We start from the raw sequence: 19,593 nt of genomic DNA on the forward strand, positions 1-19,593 counted from the left end.
TAGGTGAAATGTATTAACCAAAAAATGAAAATGTTAAAAAATGTCAAATAAAAAATTAAAAAAAAAACGTGTAAAAAATTAACTAAAAAAATATATATGTGTTTTCCACAAAAAAAGTTGATGATTTTGTATGGAGATTACAACGTCCGGGCTGCTTCTTCTTTGGGGTCAGCAACCTCCCAGCAAATTCTATTGGAGAAATAAGAGAAAAAGCGCCCGATCCATGTGTAAAATCTGGTAACAAAATTTTAATAAAAAATCACAAGACAAATGCACACTCACAATTTGTCAATGCAAATTAAGCACTGTATGGGTAAACTCATGCGCCAACAAGTAGCTGCTCGCCGAATGTTTACTTCAGTACATCAGACCTCACTGCTACCGGTGCATCACAGTCAGATGTCCCTCCGGAAATTCAGGTATACAGCCTGTTGTTCCAGCATTAGATGCTGTGTGTGGCTCAGGGAACGTCCTCCCTCTCCTGGCAGCAGACGCACGAGCTATTCCACCAAACGTAGCTCCTTGAAACCACGTGGTTTCTATTTCCCCTAAGGCTGCGGCCAGGGTGAGGAGACGCGCGCTCAGACTCACGAGGCATGACGTCAGCGTCATCCCAAGCTGGAGCGATTGGCTGTCCTGCTCACTGCGTGCTCATGCAGGGATGGGAGGGGGGCGTGCCACAGATGGGAGGCGGCCGTGTCAGACTAGAGTGGGGCGTGCCAATGACGAGAGTACCGTGACGTCACATCACATGCTAGATTTTCATTGGTTTGCCAGTCTGCTGTACTTTGATTGGCTCTTACCTGGTTACGCGACGAGCCATCGTGCCGGAAAAACTAATTTTACTGTCTCCCCAAGCACAGCTCCGGTCCAAGCACACGTGCGCCCGCACGCAACTGCACCTTGGACGCATTCATCAGGAAGGTATTTAAATGCGTAGAGCGCAAGCGCACACGCGTCTACACCCTGGCTGTTGCCTAATGCAGCCTTCTCCCAGGTATTTACCATTCAAGTTGCTTAACTCTTCTAGTATGTTGGACTCTGACCGTGACATTGATGTCCTTACTAATAATGGAGGCCACGATCTGCCCAAGTTCGGGTCAGTAAACAGCTCCCCCCCCCACGGAAAAAAAAACCAGCCAGCACGGCTGTGGCAAACATGGCACTGTCCTTAATATTCTTTGGCCTAAGAAGGGACTGCCCCTTTACATTAAAATAACTTCTCTACAAACTCAAACACTCACCGGGCGAGCTACAAAGATGCCAACTCACTTGATCACATAGAAAAGGTAAATCGTCAGAGCTTACAATAGCACGGTTCAGCTTTAAGGACCCCCGGATCCCAAGTCTACTTAAAACAAATTAAAATGAGTAGGGGGGGGGGGCGCTGCTATTTGGAACCAACATACTACCGCTTTTTTGTTCTGATCATGTAGGACCAGTGAAGATTATAATACCCTTTAATGTGCCTACATGACCCCTCGCCAGAGACGTCAGGCATTATAATATTGCTATTTATTATTTCTCAAATCCTTTGCCTCCCCCAAGCACCCCACACCCCTATTGATATGATCCAATTGCCAGGTCACCCCTTCAGTAAATCAATGGTTGGGTTCCTTAGGATTCAGAGACAACTGGTTACAACCTGAAATTAGATTTTTAATTAATAATAAAATGAAACTTTAGCATGGCAAATACAATCACACTATTATCCTAACCACAGTCTACGAGAACGGACATTATAATTTCATATTTTTCTGTTTGTTTTTTTTAAATGCGACGCACAAACAACAACACCCCACTATAATCCTATGGTAATTTGTTTTCACCTGAGGAACCCTTCATTTTAGGATAAGGCAAACTCAGGTGACACCAGATTGTACATTGACAGTAAAGGGTCTTAAATGGAGCAATTAATGGGCTTTTTCTATTATGTTTCTTTAACACAGGACTGAAGCAGGTGGTGTTCGGAGCTGAACCCCATTCATTTTAGCGCCAGGGACCCCATGCTTTCCAATAAAATGCTTACCGCCAAAGGGGGTGTCCGTTACCTGAGCAAAGTTTAAAGCTCCCGTGTCACGTGAGCCAATAGGAAGTCGAACCATATGACGTCCCGGCTTACTATTAGCCCACAGGATGCAGGAGCTTTGAAACTCCGCCATTACGTCAACCCTGCTAGCTGAGCGGCTAATGGCACCCCCTAAGAAGTTATCTCCGGAAGCAGGGGGTCCCGGAGCTGAAATTATTGAGGTTCAGCTCTGGAGACGCCCAGCTTCAATCCAATGTTAAAAATAAAAAAAATCTGCATGCTTGGATTGCTTCTTTAAGGTGTATTGCTATTGTTTTTTCGGGAACATTAACCATTACAGTGTGTGAGGTATGCCAGTTGCGCGTCATGTCACTGCCCCAGGAGCGATGACGTAATGCGACCAGGTCCCGGATGCCGGAAACAGAAGTGGAGTGGAGGTGGCTTCACTTCAGTTTTGGTCGGGCGGGCCACTCTGTTGGAGCGGCCCTAAAACAAACAAGCAAGCCCACGACATACGGATATGTTATTAATACAAAGAAGACATCGGTATTTATTATAAGCGTTTGAATAGTTGCTGTCTTTTTACACACGAGCAGACCTGCCACCTCAGAATTTTCCGTGTGTTTCACTGATTTGCAATCATTTTCACTCATTTTTAGCATTGGCATCTCGGACTTCAATGGAGTCAAACTTGGTGCGCATCCACCAAAATGCCATTTTGCTGCTCAAAACCTCCACAGCTCCCCGATTTCGGCCCTTGGCTTAAAAATGAATCTTAGAGAAAAATCTAAAAGTCTAACACGTCCTGCATTTCACCTCTTAACTAGCGCAAAGCCGGCTCTTCATTTCCCAGCCAGATGCCAGGGTGCCTTGGTGACGTACCTCCACGAGAAACCTGCAGTCGGGCACGAGCATCAAACCTGACCTGTGGCATTTCAACTCCTTGGTAACACTGTAGGATGCTCGGCTTCTGCAGATCGCGGCAACAGAGAAACCATATGTGGGATTTCAAATCCCTGCATAGTGTTTCCGACAGAAATAGCAAACGCTGGGGCAATTAGTGGAGATGAGAAGAAAAAAAAAGAAAAAGGCTTACCTAGCAACTATATACAGAAAACTCTACGCTTTTATTTTGCAAGTGCGTCATGTTCTATTTTAGTCTTGTGTTGCGTTTTAACACCCACCATAAAAAGCAACAAATAGCAGATGTAGTGCTATTTAAAGAAGTCAATGTGACTTATTACACTGTCCCTAATGTACATGCAGCTCAATTAAAATACAGCCTCGTAATGCGTACACCGTTATATGTGGTTGGTAATAAGGAGAAAGCACGTAACACTTGTTCTAAAGCAAGACTTGTGTATAAGGGCTTGACCCCGCTGCCTACTACAGCGTCTGCTGTGGCGGACGCTGCACGGACGAGAGCCCTCCCCTCAATGGCGCCGGACCCGCTGCGAGGGGGGGCCGCAGCGCTGAGGCGAGAGCTGCTCCTGCTCTCAATAGAATTGAGAGCAGGACTCGCGTCGAGCGATACGGCACACCCCCCGGCGGTTCAGCCAATGAGGGCGAACCTGCCGGGTGACGTCATGGCCGCGCCCCCATCACTCCCCCGCCAGGCCCCTTCCCCCCCCCCCGGTCTCTCTTCCTACAGCTCACTGCAGACCAGGTAATCGGCTGCACGCGCCGCCAATCTCGCGGGCGCGCGTTGCAGCTGAGTTACCGGGGCCTTAGCCTAAGCGTTTCAAAACCAGGTCCTCCATCCTATCGGGTTGAGATATACAGCAGAGCATTACAAATAAAATGTCCCAAAATATTCATCTACATTCAAATTTAATTCAAAATAGACAACTGCTGGAGAATTTTACTCTATGTTATCAGGGTGAAAAATGATAATTAAAGTCACTTTGTAACAAATGAATAATAAAAAATAATAGTAGTCACGGAACAGCACCGCTGTGTAATGCATCTCACGTCCCCTGAAAATAAGGAGATTAATACCCCTAAAAGTAAGGCAACATGCAGAATTTAATTACACTTTAGATTGGTGAATCATGGATCGTATTACAGAGCATCACAAATTGCTGTGAATTGCTATTCAAATCAGTGAGACTGCCTTGTAATTCCACCGAGAACGAAATGGCAAAAGATCTTGCTCAATGCCCATATAATCAGTAACTTGGTATGTGAGGGGCAGCTCTCACATTAGGTCCCTGTATATTGCACGCAGAGTACATATTAGTGTCATTAATATGATGGAGTCATCAGGAATTTCATTATTCCTATAGAGCAAGGTATTAAATGCACCTTGTATGTACCACTGACTTCAAAGAAGAATATATGAAAAAATAATAACGTTTTATTTATCATCAACAACGACGCTCGTGATTTATTTACAGGGATAATTTAAATCCCCAAGTGAAGGGCAAATCAAACCTGCTGACCACTGGTATTAGTCCAAATAGTGTTATTAGCATAGGTCAAAGCATAACTGAAAGGTATCTTCAATTAGTATAGCAGAATATCTCTATATTAATTAGTTGATAAAACGCTATAGGATATAGTAGCTACAATAGAGAATGCAGTGGTGTAACCAATCAGTGCTTTTAGCAACTTGATCTAGCACTGGTATATAGCCAGTAGAAATCCATATACCATAGATACAGTGTTGTATATTGTAACTTATAACTACTCAGTCTATTGGTAATCATTAAAGGGCACACCCTGCATATATCTCTATATATCAGCAGATGATCTCCCCATATACAGTACCAAGTGCAATAGCAAGTTTATTATAGTAGAATTATACAGGCTCTTTTTGTTATTAGTCTCAAAGGACCAGCAAGTTATAATAAAATACTTTGTAACTCCGCTTAACATGGACACTCTTAATAGTAACTTGGTATCAAAGAACCAGCAGATCATAGTGTAAGGCCGAGTCCATAGACGGACAGGCCGTGCTGAGGCGTGCGGACGCTCCGCGCTGAGCCCCTGCATCCTCAATGAGGATGCCTTGAGAGGGGGCTCACGCGAGCGTCCGCAGGCGTGCTGACGAGATGGAGGTTTCAGCCGAACGCCAGGCTGTTTTTCAGCGCACTGTCGGCTGAAAACCTCCAATCACAGCACAGCAGCGTCAACGTCACGGCGCCGTGACGTCGGCGCCGTGACATTGACGTCAGTGCGTCGCGGGCGATTGGCCCAGCGACGTCACTACCCCGCCTCCAACCACCTCCCCCCGGCTCCCTTCGCGCACGCTGGCTCGCCTGCAAGTCCGTGCAATCGCGCTGACTGAAGCAGGCGAGCCTCAGCGTTAGCGCGCCTCCGCTCTACCCACCCCTCTATGGCCCGGGCCTTAGGCTGCGTCCCCGCTAGCGCTGAGCGGGCGGTGCTTGGCGAGATGACTTGCATATATTTATATATATGCAAGTCCCCGCTCACGCGATGCGCGCGCATATACACGGGCCCACGCTCACCGACGCTCGGCGCTTAGGTAAACAAATGTTTTCAACTTTCTAGCGTGCTCAGCTTCCCCTGCAGCGTCCCCCCTCCCCGCGAGCGCTTGCGAAAAATTTTAAGGACACCCGGCGCTCATGCTTGGAGAGCTCTCCAAGCATGAGCGCGCTCAGCGCCAGCGGGGACAAAGCCTAATACTTTGTAACTCTGCTTAACATGGACACCCATTGTGCAAGCCCTTAAAAAAGAAGTTCAATATAGAGCTGACACATAAAGCTCCTAAAACGTTTTACCCGAGACTATCTGCTTAAGATATGTTATATCGCCATGCAACCTGGTCTAGCAGCTTATCTCGATACCGCCGCCTCACATATTGACGCCACCGTCGTGACGTCACTAAAAGTCCCTCATTCAACGCCCATATTCAAGATGCTGGGTAGTCCCTTCTCCATGCCAGGGAAGTTCTGAACTTTGTTCAAATGAATGGAGCTCAAGAGCCATGTACCAATGTTTTTTCTTTTCTTTTTCTTGTATAGCGCTGACAGTGGACACAGTGCTGTACATAGAATATTTGCAGGCCCGAGTTTTGGGCCTGTAGAGCTTAGAATCTATGATTTTGGTGCCTGAGGCACAGGGAGGTAAAGTGACTTGCCCAAGGTCACAAGGAGCTGACACCGGGATTTGAACCAGGTTCCCCTGCTGCAAACTCTGTGTCATCATCAGAGCCTGTGTCTTTAAATCACTGAGCTGCTCCTTCCACCAATGCCGCTAAACACTTCTTGTATATTATGGAATGCCCCGTCAGAAAATATTGCTTTCCTCTCAAATCTCCCTGCACAGTTTTTTTTAAATGTTGGCCAGTAAGTATGGAGAATATATAGACAAGTGTTTCATCTTTGTGCATGGGTGGCCCGAGACCCACCAACAGGTCAGGTTTTCAAGATATCCCTGCTTCAGCACAGGTGGCTCAATCAACGACTGCACCACCTGTGCTGAAGCAGTGATATCCTGAAAACCTGACCTGTCGGTGAACCTTGACACTCCTGTCGTATTGGATTCCCAAATGGAAAATCTGAAGCCTGAGTGAGATGACACCAGGACAGGCTCTTACGAGGAGGGTATACAGTGGTGTGAAAAAAAAAGTACACCCTCTTTGAATTCTATGGTTTTACATACCAGAACATAATAACAATCTCAGATGAACAACAACACATGACATATTACACCGTGTCATGATTTATTTCACAAAAATAAAGCCAAAATGGAGAAGCCATGTGTGAAAAACTAAGTACACCCTTACTGCTTCCATAGGAATTAAGATGCTAAGTAGCAGACAGGTGCTGCTAATCAAATGCCCTTGATTAATTGATCATCAGCAAGTGTGACCACCTCCATAAAACCCGAAGTTTTAGCAGTTTGCTGGTCTGGAGCATTCAGGTGTGTGTTAACACAATGCCAAGGAGGAAAGACATCAGCAATGATCTTAGAGAAGCAATTGTTGCTGCCCATCAATCTGGGAAGGGTTATAAGGCCATTTCCAAACAATTTAAAGTCCATGATGATGTGGGCTTGTTTTGCAGCAACAGGACCTGGGAACCTTGCAGTCATTGAGTTGACCATGAACTCCTCTGTATAACAAAGTATTCTAGAGTCAAATGTGAGGCCATCTGTCTGACAGCTAAAGTTTGGCCGAAATTGGGTCATGCAACAGGACAATGATCCCAAGCACACCGGCAAATCTACAATAGAATGGCTGAAAAAGAAAAGAATTTAGGTGTTGCAATGGCCCAGTCAAAGTTCAGACCACAACCCGATTGAAATGCTGTGGTTTGACTTTAAGAGAGCTGTGCATAAACAAATGCCCACAAACCTCAATGTACTGAAGCAACGTTGTAAAGAAGAGTGGGCCAAAATTCCTCCACAACGATGTGAGAGACTGATAAAGTCATACAGAAAACGATTACTTCACGTTATTGCTGCTAAAGGTGGTTCTACAAGCTATTGAATCATAAGGTATACTTAGTTTTTCACACATCGCTCCTCTATTTTGGCTTTATTTTTGTTAAATAAATCATGACACAGTGTAATATGTAATGTGTTGTTGTTCATCTGAGGTTGTATTGAACTAGTTTTAAGACCTGCTAAGGAACAAATGATTGTTATTATGTCCCGATACGTAAAACCATAAAATTCAAAGAGGGTGTACTTTCTTTTTCACACAACTGTAGTTCCAATACATGTGATCACACATACTGTACTTGTGTAATGCTCGACATAAATGACAGAGACTGACAAAACCGTGACAGAGACAAACAATGTGACAGTGACAGACAAAGACACTGACAAGTAGACTGTGAAAGACAGATACACCAGGACACTGTGTAGCTTTAAATGAAAGGTTATGATTTACAAGAAAAGATAATTTTTCTTGACTGCTTTCCATTTCTGGTGCTCAGATTCTTACTTAGAACTGCGTTTATTCCATAATAACAGGCCAGTGAAAATGAGCGGCAAAACAAGCCCACATCATCATGGACTTTAAATTGTTTGGAAATGCACTTCCACTGCAGCAAGGGATTCTGGGAAATGACATGCAAATGAGCACATAGGGAACCATGTTAAAAATGGTTTTTGAGGCAAAAAGTGACACTGTGTGCTCATTTGCATGTCATTTCCCAGAATCCCTTGCTGCAGTGGAAGTGCTGTATGCTGGGTGATAATGGGGAAAGGCGGGGTTGCAGACCTGCCTAAGACATGCAGATGAGCATACAGTTGTATTTGCATATATATATATATATATAAAGCAGAAAATAGCCGTGTTAGTCCAGTTGCGATAGTGCAGAATAAATGAGTTCTTCAGTATTCGGTGATACCTTTTTTATTGGACTAACAATTTATGTCATAGGACAAGCTTTCGAGAGTTATCCTCTCTTCTTCAGGTCGGCAATACTGATATACAAAGGGTTCAATGGCTAAAACAGTGTGGAGAGAGGGGAAAAAAAAAAACAACAACAGATATTTACTGTAGATAAGGTAGGGTGTTAAGTGTTTGAAGCCAGGGGACAGTGTCAAAGAAAGGTGGGGAGGGATACTGGGGGGGAGATAAAGTGTGGATAAGAACAGAGGCAAGCAGGATAATTACAAGCAATTTTGATAGGGTGTGAGAAAGCCCATGTCCGCATTAAGTACTTTGGTTTTGGTGTTAAATGGTCTTATCATTCTGAGTTCAAATGTTTTCTGTTCTTGGGTGCTTTTAAACATTCCATTGAGGATTTTGATTTTTAGATCATTTATGGAATGATCTGGTTGTGAGAAGTGATGTCCCACAGGTGAGCAGTATCTTCCTTCTTCGTGATGGAGTATGGAGTGTCTGTGCATATTCATTCTTCCTTGTAGTTTTTGTCTGGTTTCCCCAATGTAGCAACCTTGGTCACATTTGTTGCACTGAATCATATACACTAAATTCCTGGATGTGCAGCTGTATGAACCTTTAACATTGAATGTTCTATGGTTGTGACTGGCTGTGGGATCCTGGCAAATATGTTTGCAGAGTTTGCAGCGTTTGTTGCTGCACGGTTTTGTGCCATTATCCATGTCTTTAAAATCGTTGTGAAGTTTTCTGCTGACTAATTTCTGTTTGAGGTTTGGTGGTTGCCGGAATGCAAGAATGGGAGGTTTGGGAAAGATTTCTTTTAATGTCGCATCCTCTGTCAGCATAGGTTGCAGATCTTTGATTATTTTTCGTATACCCTCTAGGGTAGGGTTGTATGTGGTCACTAGTGGTATGCGTGTGGTAGGTTCTTTCTGTCTGTAGTGTAGCAGGTGTTCTCGTGGGGCTTTTATTGCAGATGTTATAGTTTTGGCAATGGTCATTGGTTTGTATCCCTTCTGTCTGAACGATTCGGTCAGGGTTGTGAGATGCCTGTTTCTGTCTTCAGTGTCAGAGCATATGCGGTGATATCTTATAGCCTGGCTGTGTATGATACCTTGTTTGGTATGAGTGGGATGGAAGCTGGAGTTGTGGAGGTAACTGCATCTGTCAGTAGGTTTCTTGTATACAGATGTGTGTAGTTTGCCATCTTTCAGTGCTACTGTAGTATCTAGAAAGTTTACTAGGTTTGCCGAATAATCCATTTTGAGTTTAATTGATGGATGGAATGAGTTCAGGGACTCGTGGAATTGTTTTAGGTTTTCTTCACCCTCTGTCCATATTATAAACAGGTCATCAATGTATCTGTAGTATTTGTAGGGTTTGTGGAGGCATGTAGTTAGGAATCTTTGTTCAAGATTTGCCATGAAAATATTGGCATATTGCGGTGCCACCACCAAACTGGATCAAATCCAATTATTCTCAGACCTAGAAGAATTCTTCAGGAGACTACGACTGAAAGAATACTTCCACAAAAAAGATAGCACCCCCATAATGACAGAGAACAACAAGAAGAAGAACACGTACTTCACACCACCAACAGGACGCAACATCATACTTGACAGCTACATACAGAGCTTAAGATCACAAGTTTCCTTACTAGCATCAACACAGCAGAAAAAAACTATGTACAACCTATCCCCCATGGAGAGATCTGCTATCAAGGAACTGCGAAACAACCATCAAACCAGCAGACAAAGGAGGCGCAGTGGTGCTTATGAACACAAATAAATACATAGAAGAAGGCAATAGACAACTCACAGACAACACCTACTACAAGAAACTCACGCATGATCCAACCCAGGAATATACAAAGCAACTCATTAATCTCATTCAAACATTCCCTAACCACCGGCAACCACAATTGAAGCAACTAATACCTGACAACCCAGGAGTTGGGATCTTCTACATGCTAACCAAAATCCACAAACCAGGAAACCCCGGCAGACCAATTATAATCTGGCCTTGTAGAATTGATAAAAGTTAGTATGTTTGAATGTAAAAAGTTTTTTTTTTCCCACTCTTAACACACACACACACACACACACACACACACACACACACACACACACACACACACACACACACACACACACACACACACACACACACACACACACACACACACACACACACACACACACACACACACACACACACACACACCTAGAAGGCCCTTAACAAATATCTAATTAAACATATGCTGTGGAGCTGCTGTATTTCCCCCTGCTCACTCAATTGAATTTAAATCGAGCCAAATCAAAAAGATTTAAGCTCCATTGAAATGTAATGTTCCTTAAACTGGAGAAGGCGACTTCACATCATGTTAATTAGGGAGCTAATAAAAGTGTAATGCGCTGATCTCAGTCAACTGTTCCGGTATTTTAAAGGTACAGTCCCTGATAGCTTACCTCAAACAAATGTAACCATGCTAAACTCTTCATGCCGAAAGGATCTATTGCACCCCAATGCCATCGCCCTGTAGGAGCCTCCAATTAAATTCAGATGGTGTGCACTGCTGCAGAGCAGCAAAGCAAATGCAATCACCCCGTAAAACAAGCGAAACCCTTATAACATTCTTAGAACGTCAGAATGACCCCCTGGCGTGCCAGCCCTAAGACATTCTGGGCAGTGAAATGGTCAAAGCGAAGATTTTAACTTTGCAGAGGAAAGTGTTACTGGTCCAATGGAAAGCAAGTGGTTGAAGATGGTGTTTTCACCACATTGCAATTCCAATGTTCCTGAGCAGAGATCTTCGCAAATAACATTTGTAAAGGAGATTCCCTGACGAAAGACCTCCAGTTCTCTCAAAAACACATACAAACGACATCTGTGAAGGTCTCATGCTGGCTCATCACATCTTTCCACTACCTCTAAACTAAAGCTTTCTTCAGGAACAATGTTGTCATTACCGTTATTTAATACTATGTGCAAGATGTTGAATTTTGCTGGGTTGGGTTCCTTGAGTAAAGAGAAGCCACACGTCTGAATTCGATAGACAAAATATCTTACCACCCCAATGAGGTCTCCTCGTCCATATTCACCAGTCAGCTGTTTTTTCCCATCGTCTTTCCTGATGACAGACCGAAGACGCCCATTCAGAACAATGTAGGTGCAGTCCGATTTGTCACCTTGCCTACAAGATACAGAAGGTATATTAGGCGGGGTGCATACAGAGATGAACTGAGTGAGTCCTGCGGCAGAGTTGGCAAAGAGATACTCTCCATCTGTCTCTGTCCAAAGTACAGTCTCCATTGTTCACTGATAAATAGACAATAAATACTACAGGCATACCCCGCATTAACATACGCAATGGGACCGGAGCATGTATGTAAAGTGAAAATGTACTTAAAGTGAAGCACTACCTTTTTTCCACTTATCGATGCATGTACTGTACTGCAATCGTCATATACGTGCATAACTGATGTAAATAATGCATGTGTAACAGGCTCTATAGTCTCCCCGCTTGCGCACAGCTTCGGTACAGGTAGGGAGCCGGTATTGCTGTTCAGGACGTGCTGACAGGTGCATGCGCGAGCTGCCGTTTGCCTATTGGGCGACATGTACTTACTCGCGAGTGTACTTAAAGTGAGTGTACTTAAAACGGGGTATACCTGTACTGTACTTCACAAAAAACTCACAGGATTTCTCCTTTTCTCAACCAAAACCTGATTCCTACGTGTCTAGTGGTCCAACGTATGCACTCTAATGTTCATCTTACACATCTACGCCAATGCCCCAAGCACCAGGAAACAACACAGAAAAACAATCACATTAGCCAAGCATATCAGTGGATAAAGGTCCGTATTTACTTAAGCAGCGCCAAGTGCCCAGGAAACTCACCGTTTATTTATTTGGAAGAATCACAAGGGTCTTATTGCTTACAACTATTTAGTAAATCTGGGCAACCGTGTCTCTGTTCTGGGAAGTCAACAAACCCAGAACAATAACAATTTAATATTCAACATGTCTTTATCCTTCAGTTCAATACCGAGAAGGTCAACATTTCAAAATCAACATTTTAAAGAGCTTTTTTGCTCCCGCGTTTTACTTCTATAGTGAGCTACACTATGCTGTGGGATGCAGGTACTGAACAGGTTTGAAAGCTACACATTCAGCCCAACAGTTGTCATTTAAATAGAAAAAACTGTACATGCGGTATTCACAGATTTGATCAAATCAATAGGTTATGTACAAATACGATTTATTTTCTTTTAACTATTTTATGCTGTACTCCAACTTGTGCAGAACGTCATTATTTTCTGCTCGAAAATAGAAAATAAATGACCAATTACAATTCAGTAAATCGCACTCGTACTGTAGTGCTCCAATTATCACCACATTGTTCTTTTATTCTTTACCACAATAGCTGTATAATATACATGTGTGGGACAATAATGCCGGGTCCAGATACTGAGAAACAGACGTAGGAGCCACAATGCTCGGACCTGCAACCCAGCCCCATTCTTCCTTCTTATTACTGTATCTAACAACGGACTTCCCAAACTCAAGACCAAGGTCAGATGTTGTGGTGATTAAACCCAAGTTTTTCTGGCCCATGCGGCAGAGATGCTAGATCAGGGGTCCGCAAAAGAGCGGCCAACAGGTCAAGTTTTCAGGATATCCCTGCTTCAGAACAGGTGGCTCAATCAGTGGCTCAGATTGTGCCACCTGTGCTGAAGCAGGGATATCCTGAACTGTTGGTGGCCTTGAGGACCGGAGTTGTTCACCCTGTGCTAGATGCACACTTGCGCATTGGTTGCGATGGGTCCGTACAGCAAATCCCTTGCATATTGTATACGTTATTGGGTTGTTTAGGTGGAGACGTGACGGGTCTCCTAGTGTTGTCTCTTAGGCTGGTTTTATAGTAAGTTCTGGCACGCATGCGGGCGCGCGCACAGCTTGCGCGTGCACGGCGCACGCGCATTGTGCCTAGCGTCCAAGCGGTGACACGCACAGGCTAATGGGCGTGGCCATGACGTCAGACGGGTAGGCCTCGCTGTGATTGGCTCACAGTGTCACGTGGTGCGCCAACAGCGCGAAAATACAAATGTCATGTCTTTCCTCAGATCTGCCGCACCAACGCTCACAGCCGCACGTCTCAACTATATCAACGTCAGGCCCACACATGCAATTATCACGCGCTCGCTCACTATATTACAGGCCTTACCTGTAAACGGCCCGGCCTGCCTCCACTTCCATCCAGTCCAAAGCAAAATCGATTTGCCTCACAAACGGGGACATTCTCTTCACCACGGTGTGGGCGACACCCAGGACCACGCTGGGCTGCTCCCTCATTATCCTGGGAGAGAAATATATACGGAAGTCACTCAAAGTAGAAAGGCAACAATGAACAAGGATTTTATATCAATTGTTCCACCGATTCACCATAAAAAAAACAACAACAAAAAAACGACAACAAAAAACTTGACGGTGACAGAACATAAATATGACGCGTTGCACATCAAATAATCGCGACAAAACGTAATAAAGCACAACGCAGTTACGGTGAGATACAGGTGTAATTGGCGTAATTGCAGCAAGTACAATAGCACGTTAGCCCCGCCCCTTTTCCATGTGCGGATAAGGAATACAGAATGGTGTCTGCTCCGGCGGGCGAGGTGTGTGCGTCCCGCTGCAACGCCCTGCGGGAGCATGAATGGCGGCTACATGTGTGTAAAAAATTTAAAAAAAAGGGACCAAACTCAGCCCTAACCTTTTTTTCGTTTGAAAGTTATTTCGACCTGATGTCACTGCGTGTTTCCAGGCGTTTGGAAGAAATGTTGAACGTGGCATTTAATGCGCGGTTGTGTAGATAAATCCTATAACGTCTCTATGTTGCTTTCACCAAAAAATAATAAAAACATTTGAAATAAAAAAACAAAAAGGGACCAAATCTTCCACCATAAAAGGAACCGCAGAATAAGTCAGCCTGGCCCAAAAGGACAGAAACTGCTGTCCGGTTCTGTACTTTATGTCAGACCACGCAGCGCACGCTGGGCTACACAGCTGGGGGAATACCCATGTTGGAAACAGATAGGAAGCTAAAATGTGGCACATTCAATGTGTGCATTTCATTGGCATTCCCATTCTGCGGCATAGCGTGTGACAATGTAGTGAATGAAGGCAGGTTGGGGTCCTGCAATCACTTTAACCCTTTCTTGTATCTGATGGTGTAACATATGTCACTGAATATGGAAAAGCCGAGTTTTACTTGTTATTTAATAACGTTCATGTCGCGGATTTTTGATATCGGGAGTCTTGTTTTTTTTTTTTTGCATTGTTTTCGCAATTTTAATTCCCGCTGCATGGCCCGTGTGTAGCTTCGTGAACGTTGACCCCTATATGTAAATGGAATGGGATACACCGTAACTGTGTGGTCATTATACATGGCACTAGGGAGATACTAAGACCCCTATGTAATATGATGTGAATCCGCCTGCCCCGTGCTGCAGATCACCCCACCTTCCAGCATGCAAGAGGAGTGTGTCACATCACATCACCCCACCTTCCAGCATGCAAGAGGAGTGTGTCACATCACATCACCCCACCTTCCAGCATGCAAGAGGAGTGTGTCACATCACATCACCCCACCTTCCAGCATGTAAGAGGAGTGTGTCACATCACATCACCCCACCTTCCAGCATGCAAGAGGAGTGTGTCACATCACATCACCCCACCTTCCAGCATGCAAGAGGAGTGTGTCACATCACATCACCCCACCTTCCAGCATGCAAGAGGAGTGTGTAACATCACATCACCCCACCTTCCAGTATGCAAGAGGAGTGTGTCACATCACATCACCCCACCTTCCAGCATGCAAGAGGAGTGTGTCATATCACATCACCCCACCTTCCAGCATGCAAGAGGAGTGTGTCACATCACATCACCCCACCTTCCAGCATGCAAGAGGAGTGTGTCACATCACATCACCCCACCTTCCAGCATGCAAGAGGAGTGTGTCACATCACATCACCCCACCTTCCAGCATGCAAGAGGAGTGTGTCACATCACCCCACCTTCCAGCATGCAAGAGGAGTGTGTCACATCACATCACCCCACCTTCCAGCATGCAAGAGGAGTGTGTAACATCACATCACCCCACCTTCCAGCATGCAAGAGGAGTGTGTCACATCACATCACCCCACCTTCCAGCATGCAAGAGGAGTGTGTCACATCACATCACCCCACCTTCCAGCATGCAAGATGAGTGTGTAACATCACATCACCCCACCTTCCAGCATGCAAGAGGAGTGTGTCACATCACATCACCCCACCATCCAGCATGCAAGAGGAGTGTGTAACATCACATCACCCCACCATCCAGCATGCAAGAGGAGTGTGTAACATCACATCACCCCACCTTCCAGCATGCAAGAGGAGTGTGTGTAACATCACATCACCCCACCTTCCAGCATGCAAGAGGAGTGTGTCACATCACATCACCCCACCTTCCAGCATGCAAGAGGAGTGTGTCACATCACATCACCCCACCTTCCAGCATGCAAGATGAGTGTGTAACATCACATCACCCCACCTTCCAGCATGCAAGAGGAGTGTGTCACATCACATCACCCCACCATCCAGCATGCAAAAGGAGTGTGTAACATCACATCACCCCACCATCCAGCATGCAAGAGGAATGTGTAACATCACATCACCCCACCTTCCAGCATGCAAGAGGAGTGTGTCACATCACATCACCCCACCTTCCAGCATGCAAGAGGAGTGTGTAACATCACATCACCCCACCTTCCAGCATGCAAGAGGAGTGTGTGTCACATCACATCACCCCACCTTCCAGCATGCAAGATGAGTGTGTAACATCACATCACCCCACCTTCCAGCATGCAAGAGGAGTGTGTAACATCACATCACCCCACCTTCCAGCATGCAAGAGGAGTGTGTGTAACATCACATCACCCCACCTTCCAGCATGCAAGAGGAGTGTGTCACATCACATCACCCCACCTTCCAGCATGCAAGAGGAGTGTGTAACATCACATCACCCCACCTTCCAGCATGCAAGAGGAGTGTGTGTAACATCACATCACCCCACCTTCCAGCATGCAAGAGGAGTGTGTCACATCACATCACCCCACCTTCCAGCATGCAAGAGGAGTGTGTGTAACATCACATCACCCCACCATCCAGCATGCAAGAGGAGTGTGTCACATCACATCACCCCACCTTCCAGCATGCAAGAGGAGTGTGTCACATCACATCACCCCACCTTCCAGCATGCAAGAGGAGTGTGTGTAACATCACATCACCCCACCTTCCAGCATGCAAGAGGAGTGTGTGTAACATCACATCACCCCACCTTCCAGCATGCAAGATGAGTGTGTAACATCACATCACCCCACCTTCCAGCATGCAAGAGGAGTGTGTGTCACATCACATCACCCCACCTTCCAGCATGCAAGAGGAGTGTGTCACATCACATCACCCCACCTTCCAGCATGCAAGAGGAGTGTGTCACATCACATCACCCCACCTTCCAGCATGCAAGATGAGTGTGTAACATCACATCACCCCACCTTCCAGCATGCAAGAGGAGTGTGTCACATCACATCACCCCACCATCCAGCATGCAAGAGGAGTGTGTAACATCACATCACCCCACCATCCAGCATGCAAGAGGAGTGTGTAACATCACATCACCCCACCTTCCAGCATGCAAGAGGAGTGTGTGTGTAACATCACATCACCCCACCTTCCAGCATGCAAGAGGAGTGTGTCACATCACATCACCCCACCTTCCAGCATGCAAGAGGAGTGTGTCACATCACATCACCCCACCTTCCAGCATGCAAGATGAGTGTGTAACATCACATCACCCCACCTTCCAGCATGCAAGAGGAGTGTGTCACATCACATCACCCCACCATCCAGCATGCAAAAGGAGTGTGTAACATCACATCACCCCACCATCCAGCATGCAAGAGGAATGTGTAACATCACATCACCCCACCTTCCAGCATGCAAGAGGAGTGTGTCACATCACATCACCCCACCTTCCAGCATGCAAGAGGAGTGTGTAACATCACATCACCCCACCTTCCAGCATGCAAGAGGAGTGTGTGTCACATCACATCACCCCACCTTCCAGCATGCAAGAGGAGTGTGTAACATCACATCACCCCACCTTCCAGCATGCAAGAGGAGTGTGTGTAACATCACATCACCCCACCTTCCAGCATGCAAGAGGAGTGTGTCACATCACATCACCCCACCTTCCAGCATGCAAGAGGAGTGTGTAACATCACATCACCCCACCTTCCAGCATGCAAGAGGAGTGTGTGTAACATCACATCACCCCACCTTCCAGCATGCAAGAGGAGTGTGTCACATCACATCACCCCACCTTCCAGCATGCAAGAGGAGTGTGTGTAACATCACATCACCCCACCATCCAGCATGCAAGAGGAGTGTGTCACATCACATCACCCCACCTTCCAGCATGCAAGAGGAGTGTGTCACATCACATCACCCCACCTTCCAGCATGCAAGAGGAGTGTGTGTAACATCACATCACCCCACCTTCCAGCATGCAAGAGGAGTGTGTGTAACATCACATCACCCCACCTTCCAGCATGCAAGATGAGTGTGTAACATCACATCACCCCACCTTCCAGCATGCAAGAGGAGTGTGTAACATCACATCACCCCACCTTCCAGCATGCAAGAGGAGTGTGTCACATCACATCACCCCACCTTCCAGCATGCAAGAGGAGTGTGTAACATCACATCACCCCACCTTCCAGCATGCAAGAGGAGTGTGTGTAACATCACATCACCCCACCATCCAGCATGCAAGAGGAGTGTGTCACATCACATCACCCCACCTTCCAGCATGCAAGAGGAGTGTGTCACATCACCCCACCTTCCAGCATGCAAGAGGAGTGTGTGTAACATCACATCACCCCACCTTCCAGCATGCAAGAGGAGTGTGTGTAACATCACATCACCCCACCATCCAGCATGCAAGAGGAGTGTGTCACATCACATCACCCCACCTTCCAGCATGCAAGAGGAGTGTGTGTAACATCACATCACCCCACCTTCCAGCATGCAAGAGGAGTGTGTAACATCACATCACCCCACCTTCCAGCATGCAAGAGGAGTGTGTCACATCACATCACCCCACCTTCCAACATGCAAGAGGAGAGTGTGTAACATCACATCACCCCACCATCCAGCATGCAAGAGGAGTGTGTGTAACATCACATCACCCCACCTTCCAGCATGCAAGAGGAGTGTGTGTAACATCACATCACCCCACCATCCAGCATGCAAGAGGAGTGTGTAACATCACATCACCCCACCTTCCAGCATGCAAGAGGAGTGTGTGTAACATCACATCACCCCACCTTCCAGCATGCAAGAGGAGTGTGTAACATCACATCACCCCACCTTCCAGCATGCAAGAGGAGTGTGTCACATCACATCACCCCACCTTCCAACATGCAAGAGGAGTGTGTGTAACATCACATCACCCCACCATCCAGCATGCAAAAGGAGTGTGTAACATCACATCACCCCACCTTCCAGCATGCAAGAGGAGTGTGTAACATCACATCACCCCACCTTCCAGCATGCAAGAGGAGTGTGTAACATCACATCACCCCACCTTCCAGTATGCAAGAGGAGTGTGTCACATCCCATCACCCCACCATCCAGCATGCAAGAGGAGTGTGTAACATCACATCACCCCACCACCCAGCATGCAAGAGGAGTGTGTCACATCACATCACCCCACCATCCAGCATGCAAGAGGAGTGTGTCACATCACATCACCCCACCATCCAGCATGCAAGAGGAGTGTGTCACATCACCCCACCTTCCAGCATGCAAGAGGAGTGTGTCACATCACATCACTCCACCATCCAGCATGCAAGAGGAGTGTGTCACATCACATCACCCCACCATCCAGCATGCAAGAGGAGTGTGTCACATCACATCACCCCACCTACCAGCATGCAAGAGGAGTGTGTGTAACATCACATCACCCCACCTTCCAGCATGCAAGAGGAGTGTGTAACATCACATCACCCCACCTTCCAGCATGCAAGAGGAGTGTGTCACATCACATCACCCCACCATCCAGCATGCAAGAGGAGTGTGTCACATCACATCACCCCACCATCCAGCATGCAAGAGGAGTGTGTCACATCACCCCACC

At 46.1% G+C, this 19,593-nt stretch overlaps 1 protein-coding gene across 6 annotated transcripts in view; it reads right to left on the bottom strand.

The window, feature by feature from the left end:
- The window catches only part of PNPLA7 (patatin like domain 7, lysophospholipase), a 216,931-nt gene that overhangs the window by 120,133 nt on the left and 77,205 nt on the right, over positions 1 to 19,593 (bottom strand). For all 6 annotated transcript variants that reach the window (XM_075579164.1, XM_075579165.1, XM_075579169.1 and 3 more), the window contains 2 exons: positions 13,579 to 13,710; positions 11,421 to 11,544 (listed from right to left, as the gene is read on the bottom strand). In XM_075579164.1, the coding sequence (XP_075435279.1) occupies positions 11,421 to 11,544; positions 13,579 to 13,710 (256 nt within the window). The remainder of the gene's footprint in view (positions 1 to 11,420; positions 11,545 to 13,578; positions 13,711 to 19,593) is intronic.

The sequence above is a fragment of the Ascaphus truei genome, chromosome 21 (genome assembly GCF_040206685.1).
Source record: "Ascaphus truei isolate aAscTru1 chromosome 21, aAscTru1.hap1, whole genome shotgun sequence".
Taxonomy (NCBI): domain Eukaryota; kingdom Metazoa; phylum Chordata; class Amphibia; order Anura; family Ascaphidae; genus Ascaphus; species Ascaphus truei.